General features: G+C 43.6%; 1 protein-coding gene across 1 annotated transcript; it reads left to right on the forward strand.

Annotated features, from left to right (window-relative positions):
• The first annotated feature begins 3,541 nt into the window (after window positions 1-3,541).
• GGS25DRAFT_259608 (L-lysine 6-monooxygenase (NADPH-requiring)-domain-containing protein) lies at window positions 3,542-5,560 on the forward strand. Its single transcript, XM_049257269.1, has 3 exons — window positions 3,542-4,571; window positions 4,623-5,229; window positions 5,291-5,560. Exons 1-3 carry the CDS (start codon window positions 3,670-3,672, stop codon window positions 5,366-5,368), a joined length of 1,587 nt encoding a protein of 528 aa, XP_049118380.1. The 5' UTR covers window positions 3,542-3,669; the 3' UTR covers window positions 5,369-5,560.
• Window positions 5,561-8,937: the final 3,377 nt, after the last annotated feature.

Raw genomic sequence — 8,937 nt, forward strand, 5'->3', positions numbered from 1 at the left:
CTAACGCCTACATGTAATGTTCTTGTCTCCAAGTTGTCCTTGAATGATCAACATAACAATGTATTGTTCTATAAATTCGGCCAACATTAGCCAAAAAGAATTACGGCAATGACTGCATCGTCAAGGCCTGATACAGTGCAGTATCATGCTCACGTGTAGCCTTACCTAGCGACCTACTTGCCAGCTTGAGAGGTGCTACAAGCCGACAGGGACTGAGTAGGATGTATGCGTGGTCTGTTATGGCATCAATTTGTCTCTTTCTTTGCTGCAGAGACCCTTATACCACTAGGTACATGTAGGTACGGATTATGCTGTGCTTCTTTTTGCGCCACATGTAGTAACTGGAATACAGTAACTGATGGGCATGAGAAAGGCCTTAGGCTGTCATTGAGCTGTGATCGTGCTTAACAGAGAAGAGTCACCACATTGCGCAAAAGGAAGAAAAAAAAAAAAAAAAAAAACTCTTGGTATCAGATGAAGGGAGAGTTGGCTAAGGTACCTAGGTATGTAAGTAAGGTTAGGGTATTTTCTTATGAGGCTTTTATTTTCCCCTCCTTGGTTAAACGTTGTAATTCTATTACGTTTTAGTACTTTAGAACCCGGTAAGCGCCTAAGAGAATTCAATGTCACTGCCACCTGATGCTAACGGACTGGTGGATACCAGTTGACATACCTACCTGCCATCGCATCATGATGCCAGTACCTACTACATACTAGGTAGTGGTATGTAGTTGTACATCCATGTACAATACACACCTACCTACCTACATGTAGTAACTACCTACCTACCTACCTGCACTCACATGCACTCACATGCAAGCTTCAATAAAAGCTCTTTATGACTTTGAATTACTACGAACATTGAAGGTGTCTGGGTTAGGTTACGTACTATGCAAATTGAATCCGACCATACACCAAGGTGTGAATTACCGGGTAATACATACCTACCTAGGAATCGGTTGCGTGTCACGGACATTCAACATTGAATTTTGACAGATAACTAACCTACTGGTATGTAGGTAGGGCTGTAATATCTCTTGTTACTAATCAATGATTGATGTAGAATATGAATATGTAGCCTAAGATGGCGGGAAGGGCTAACATTACCCCTACATACCTAACTATGTACCTAATCTTCCCACCAACATATATGTAAATATATACGCAGTCGGTAACGCTGTCGGTACTAATTCAAGGTCAACGGGTATCCATACCTATCCATACATGCCGAGTACGTATTCGCTTAGGGTGACTGCCCAGCAGCTCAGGTGGTGCCCACATGTGTATTGTAGCCTACCCTAGGTACCTATCTCTTTCTAGCTAGCGCCCATCACTAGGTAATTCTTCGGCATAGATTCCTCTTCTGCTCATGACCTAGTGCCGGTTCTGGCGCTCGCCCAGGATCCCTAGCAGTGCCAAGCTATTAAATTCCAGGTTGAGATCTTGAATGATCTTATCAGATCATCAGATACTTCAACCTCTTAGGCCAATGAATACTATGACTTCTCAGCTAATGTGGAATGAGCCTCCAGGTATCCTCATGCACGAGAAAAATTTTCTGCTTCTTTTTACTCAATGGTTTTTCTTCCACGAATTACATCCACTCCCGAACGCGGCGTGGGTTCATGCAGATGCTATGTTTATACCTAGTCACAGTAGTTTCAAACTGCTATCCCAATATCATCCACACAATACACCTCGGTAAGATCTTTGAGATTGCAATACCTTCATACATCAGGTACATTACTTACACTTATGGAATATGCTTACAGCGAACATAATCAGTTCAGCCCGTAAACGCGTCTTGCAGAATGAGCAACATAAAGTACATGTTTTACTATCCAAGGATTAACTATGTAGAGGGGCGTCTGAATGCAACTAGAAGACATTATTATTTGGAGTCTTTAACCCTATGATACTATACTAATCATAAATACTCAACTAAGTACGGTGCCTATAAGCTTCCAAGGTTACTTCGAGTCCAGTAGCATGGGGGCGTAGTTTCGAAAACCGGTAACCTTAGGGCCCTATTCCCTTCACCTGGTTACGAATAAAGTGTCTTCATGAAAATCGGGGAAGCCTTTGAGCACAGGTGGGCATCGCCAATCGTCCGTTCGTTGATGATACCTATTTTCAGCTGATCGACCCAACCCACGCAACAGCGTATCCTACTGGGTATCCTTGCTTCCCTACCTCGTACTTAACGAGCAGCTAACCTGAACCGCTGAGACCAGGACGTATCATTTCCTATTCCTAAGATCCATCCTCACAGTATATATCTGGTACATCTTACTATGTCAAATACATATGTAGACACTTCCCTAAGTACGAAGTAACTAATCTCGTAGCGACTCGGAAGGTGAGGAAGAAAAGGATGGAGATGGAAGTACGTATACCTGGCCGTCATCGGGGGTTACCGGTACTCAAGGGGGGAGTCTTGGATGTCTACTATATGATGCTAGGTAGGTAGGTGTCGTGCTTTCATGCACTAGCATCTTATCTGATCCGAAGATAACGCCGATGTCGCCAGTTTAATGGGCCCCTCTCAGTTTGCCCAGCTGCATCGATCATCAGCCTGCCTAGGCATGTACCAGCTACCTACATGCATGGTACCAAATATACCACCCATCATCTTCCGTACGCCCTAAACTTATCCACCCGTCAAGGTAAGGGTAGGACGGGAATATCCTGCCACGCCCAAGCTAGCCTTTAGTAATCTCCATTCTTGGTATGTCCGCCTCGGCCAGTTCCAAGAACTCGCCTATATGGTAGGTAGATACTTACACATATACAATACATCCATATGAATATAGTACTAGGTACTCTCAGTGCGGTACAGTATAGGTACTGCCGCCTCTAGCCTGACGCCGACGCTGGAGTCTTGAAGTGAAACAGGTGAGACAGACTGGATGTGCACTGCTTACCTCCATATGTACCTAGTAGTAGCTGCGGCCTTTAAATTCCAAGAAAATTGACTCTCCACGCACGATCCATCCGGTCTAGGCCGTGTATGTAATTCAGCACACACAACCGATTTTGAGTACATGGGTATCCTACTTCCTGGGCCCTAGAGCAGTTTTCAATCACCATCGCCCCCTTCTGTCCAATCTCATCCATCTACCGGTAGGGACCTACCTGCTTAGTACTAGCTCAGTAGAGCTTGTCGAAGCCGGACTGGGGACTCATAATGGCTCTTTCTCGTAATGGGACAAGACTATTCACCACCTGATATGGATGGTGTGTCAGGCCATTCGACTTGTAGCAATACCGAATCCTGGTCTTCACGTTTTGCAATATCTAAACCAGGATTCATAAATAGGTATATATTTAGGAGCTGCATCAACTTCTGGACGACCCTGTTGTAAATATTTATTAGCGCTTTTGGCCCCTCCCCCCTTTCACAAATCTTCATCAAGGAAGTCTTATTGCACCTACGTCCATCTCCCCTTCAACTCTTTTCGTACTTCGTGGTCTATCAAACTCCGCATAAAAAGGTCACAACCGCGTGGGAATTATTGTCAACGTCAAAAGAGACAAAGAAGCAAAGGATCCTCATCTGCCGAGTTTTATCGAACATTTGTTCCGCAACACTCAAGCTCAACTACGTCATTACCATCGCCTCCTGTACGAGCGAAGATAAACACGCCAGCAAATATACGCCTCAGTACTATGGCACCTCACAGTCTCCTGGACGGCCACGATGATAGCCCGGCCAGCAATGGCCATCTTGATGACAGCAATGCGGTTCAAGAGCACATACCTAGCCTTTCGGAGAATCAGTCGCATCTGAAAAGGTCGTCGTCATCGGAGGACGTCCATGATCTTTTATGTGTTGGATTTGGTCCGGCCAGTCTTGCAATTGCGGTTGCACTTCATGATTCTATCGAGAAGGGAAAGCTCTCGAAGCAAAGGACCAAGTCCTCACCGAACGTCCTATTTCTGGAGAAGCAACCACGATTTGCGTGGCATGCCGGGATGCTACTACCCGGTGCAAAGATGCAGATATCCTTCATCAAGGATATGGCAAGCTTGAGGGATCCCACTTCCCAATTCACCTTCTTGAACTACCTTCACAAGAATGGGCGGCTCGTCGAATTTACTAACTTGAACACGTTTTTGCCCGCTCGGGCCGAGTACGAGGATTACCTCCGATGGTGTGCCAGCTTCTTCGATGATGTCGTCCAGTACAACACGGAAGTCGTCTCCGTCTCACCAGTGAAGGCCCCAGACTCAGTGGGACCAGTGTCTATCTTTGCTGTTACATCTAGGAATACGAAGACGGGTGCCTTAACAACGCGTCGGGCTAAGAACGTCCTGTTAGCCATCGGTGGGCAGCCATCCATCCCGAAGTGTCTACCGTCGAACCATCCCCAAGTCGTACACTCTTCTCAGTATGCCCACCTTGTGCCAAAGATTTTGAATAAGCCAAATTACCCGTACCGGGTGGCCGTCGTCGGAGCCGGACAGAGCGCGGCTGAAATCTTCAACAACATTCACACCCTTTATCCCAATTCGCGGACGTCGCTGATCATGCGTTCTGAGTTTTTGAAGCCCAGCGACGATTCACCATTGTAAGTCTGCCTTCACAATTAATTATATTTGGTAACCCTAACATATAGTAGTGTCAACTCAATCTTCAATCCATCGTTTGTGGATTCCTTGTATCGAAGATCTACCGACAATAGACGTTCTCTCCTGGAGGATGCTCGAACCACCAACTATGGTGTCGTTCGGCTAGAACTTATTGAGCGTCTATACGAGCGAATGTACGAGCAGAGACGCGAGCTCGGCAGTGATGAGCGAAAATGGCCCCATCGTATTTTGGGCACCACTGAGGTAGTCGGTGTTGATGTGACCTCGGATCAGTTACGGCTATCAATTCGCCCACTTAGCATCGCAGAGAATACTAGTAATGGCTCTGGCCAGAATGGCCTAGGTAACGGTGTGGCGGAGGATGAGGTCTTAGAAGTGGACCTCATCATCGCAGCAACGGGCTATCAACGACAAAGTCACCTATCGATGATAAGAGACGTGGCCGAGTTACTACCCGAAGTCTCTCAGACTAATGGGTCTCAGCCAAAGAAAGAAATTAGATCCAAGTTCTCAGAAGCTCAGATTGATAATCGGGTTGTCCGAGTTTCACGAGATTATAGTGTGCAATTTGCTTCGGGCAAAGTATCCGAAGGGTCCGGTGTATGGCTTCAAGGTTGCTGTGAAGGAACACATGGGGTAAGTTTCGTACTTGTCTCGTGTCTTTTCTTTAAATCACCAACTAACTCTCTCCCTTTAGTTAAGCGATACTCTGTTGTCAGTTTTGGCAACACGATCTGGAGAAATTGTCAACTCAATATTCTGCAAGGAGTCTTAGGAAGGCGAATAGGTTTTAGGTACCTATGTTGTACCACTAGGTACCCAGGTAGGTATATATTTATTCTCTTGTCATTGTATGGTGTACTATCTGTCGCTGTTGCATTATATACCAGATAGATGTTGATGATTCGCACATAAAATGTATCAAAGAGGTGGGCTGCGAGAGGTTATGAAGCATTACGTTTCAGCTTTGAAATGGTAGAGCGTGACACACGCTTTGAGTTATCATTTCTTGTTTCTTGTTGGGAATGCCCCTTTTCGACCTATTTACTTAAAATATAAGCATGTCCCATATACTTCCACGGTCTCCGGTAATTGCTATGGCCATACAAACGTTTCTTGTACATTACTGTGGGACACTTGGGAAAATATTGCTGATCGCATGGTCGTGGCTTTTATGCATCATCTAGAGATGGATTTCGGACCCCTAGATACTAAAAGTTCAAATTATTTTTACCTTTGTTTCCCTTCTCAGTTGTGTCGCGCATGGTCGGCTCTTAACAGGCAATTGATCACTTTCTCACTAATATTGATTTCCTTCTATTGATACACCTCCCCCCCGAAGGGCTTATTACCTATGGAGGTAGATTTCCTAATATATTTTTAATGTTTATTACTTACCCAGGTATCTAGGTAGGTAGGTAGGTAGGTATACAACTGTATAAACCTTACGTAGTCTACTAGGTAGCTTTGCCGGCCAGCCTTTCAGGAACATATATCCAAACCCACCCGTGTTCACCATATATGACCTTGCACAAGTCATACTTTAGTCTTAAGAACATGTATTTGCTGGAGGCGGAAATAGGGGGTTTACTGAGAATGTATTTGTGACACGAGACAGATACAGAGCAATATACGACGTGATGTCAGCATGATGGCCTATATCGACTCTTGTCAGCTCATCAATATTGATGAATGTTAAAAAATGTGAATGATATACGGCACCTGCTTTATTGAATAGGTATATAAGTTTACTGCTCATATGTTTTAGGTAAAAGGGGTATAAGTTCAAAGTTCGAGCCATCCTTGTTCAACCACCACCAAACACAAAACACAAAATATCACACTTTACGGAAACACAAGAAATTTACGAAATAATACGTGCCATTCTATGGCCGATTTCTTTAGATGTATCAAAGTCCTCATCGTTGGGTTACTAATATGTACTCCCACACTGGCTAAGCATGCCAAACATCGAAGCTTAAGTAATCATTGATATTGTGTCCATACTGCAAGCTCCATTGGGTTCATAGTTAAGTATTGAAGTGTACTCCGTTAATAAGCATTCCTGATACTGGATTATTAGGTACTCATGCATGCCATTTTCAAGGCAATTAGTATAAGCGAAGAAGCAATTGGGCCTAGAAAACCGCGCCAAGTATGTTGGGAACTGGAAGAGTTGGAAGCTGCAGGTCTGATGGAATGTATGATATTGATTTGCCTACCTACCTACCCATCTACCTGGGTAGGTAGGTATTTAGGCACCTCTACTATGTACAGGTAGCAACTAACCTACATAGCAATGCAACTATAGCCGCCAATTTTGCCACACTCCACTCAATACCGGAGCCACGTAGGTGTAGTTCAACACAGGTTATTGGATACTCGATTACTGTTGGTGTATGGCTAGATACCTAAGGTAGGTAGAGCCTCGTTCACTGAACTTGGGTTGTAGGTCTAGAGGTACGGATGATTGGCACCAAATTAGACACGTACCTAGATATAATTGATAGAAACGAAGGTACATGATATCAATCGTAGGGATTTTATGATATATAGAAAGTCTTGAAGTGATATTGCCACCATCTGCGTATCTTGATCAATTTAATCCATTGGTAGCGCCTTACCCGACAAGAAGGTAATAATTCAAGGTATACATATGTAGGTATACCTACATGTAGTAAAGCATTTTAAAAGAACATCTATGTTTGAACTTTAATGAATATGACAATTTCTACATCTATAAATATATGCATGTGTATGTACATTGCACATACTACATGTATGTATCTAATGATGTAACTACATAGTACGCAGTCGCTGGACGTACATATATGTACATACCCGTTTCTGTGTATTTGATGTGCCTGCACCACAGATATAATTACATATCAACATAATATATCTGCAATACCTACCCAAGGTGCATACCCGCTATCGTGAAGTATAACATATTGAACTGAAGATGGGATTCTTCAGCGGATAGAGGACTACTTAGCTGGAAAGGCACGAAGCCCCTCAGCTCAGCTATTTGCCGCTTCTAGTCTAAGAACAATTAAATTCAATCTGATCGGGATAAATGCATCTCATAAAACAATTGACTGCTGCGCTGCGCTAAGAATGTGTGTGTGTATTGGAAGTGGTGAAGCATGAAGTCTCTACTCTAATGTCTCTGATCCAATGAGTGTGATATATCCATGATCGGATCACGTGACTAGCTTACACAATGTCGATGAGACATCACGAGCCAGCTCAATATCATCCTAGGTTAGTCAACTTTAACATTGAATGTTCTCACAGGGGTTCTTTGCTTGTTGTTTCTTTTCTTTTCCTAATTCCCACCCACACTTCCACCAGACTTACAGTATGTTAAAATTACATATATTCTATTGCATAATATGCATATACGGATAGACCAGCCTAATGTAACAACTTTACGGGGCGCTATTTGTGACAGTTACGATTCCTGAGTCACGGGTGCACGGGTACAGTCAATGCAGAAGGTCCCCCCTTTGTTCTCCTACTACATACCTTAGCATAATTACTACATCTATGCATCTGGATACGTTCTGAAACATACACGCACATATGTATTGCAGAATATGTGAATGCATATACCCTTGAACGGTAGCATTGAAGTTAAATTACATGCAGTCAAGACTCAAGACCAACACTGAGTATACCGCAAACGCCGTCAAGCAGCCAGCCCGAAAGCCTATATGTACAACAACCTTCCGTTCCGATCGCTTGATTCCGCTGCATACGTGTGAATTTGGTTGGAGTTTCCACTTATCATGTCTTGGGTATCTACATGGGTGCCACGAGCACCATTGGATAACATGGGCAGCCTCACTTTGAGAAATATTGATCAGAAGTCAACATATGCATGTATATCCAGATTGATCAGTACATTGGATTTGGCACTCTAACACACTTACCTACATAGCTACATATGAGGTATGTAAGTAGGTAAGTAACAAGGAGTTTCAACATGGTAAACTGCCTCTCAAAAACGACTCGTCATATTTTGCTGCTACCTGTATGTACATAGGTTAGATACCATTTGTCTTTAAACCTACACCCATATGAATGTATACTGATCTGGAGACATTAAGGGAGCTATCCTAAAATATAATGCTACATAGGTACGTAGGTTTTCAATTGAACCGAGTTCTTTCTCGCACCTAGCTTCACATTCATAGATGGAAGCTGGGCTTATCTACTAAAGAGCCATCGACCTTCAACCTCTCACCTTCTAATGATTGAAGAGCTGCTAATCCGGGGGACTTTCAGTAAATAGCTAAGTTTCTAGGCACGGAAGCATTGTTTATTAACATTGGAGGAAAT

The sequence above is a fragment of the Hypoxylon fragiforme genome (assembly GCF_022984875.1).
Source record: "Hypoxylon fragiforme strain CBS 206.31 chromosome Unknown GGS25scaffold_4, whole genome shotgun sequence".
NCBI classification, from domain to species: domain Eukaryota; kingdom Fungi; phylum Ascomycota; class Sordariomycetes; order Xylariales; family Hypoxylaceae; genus Hypoxylon; species Hypoxylon fragiforme.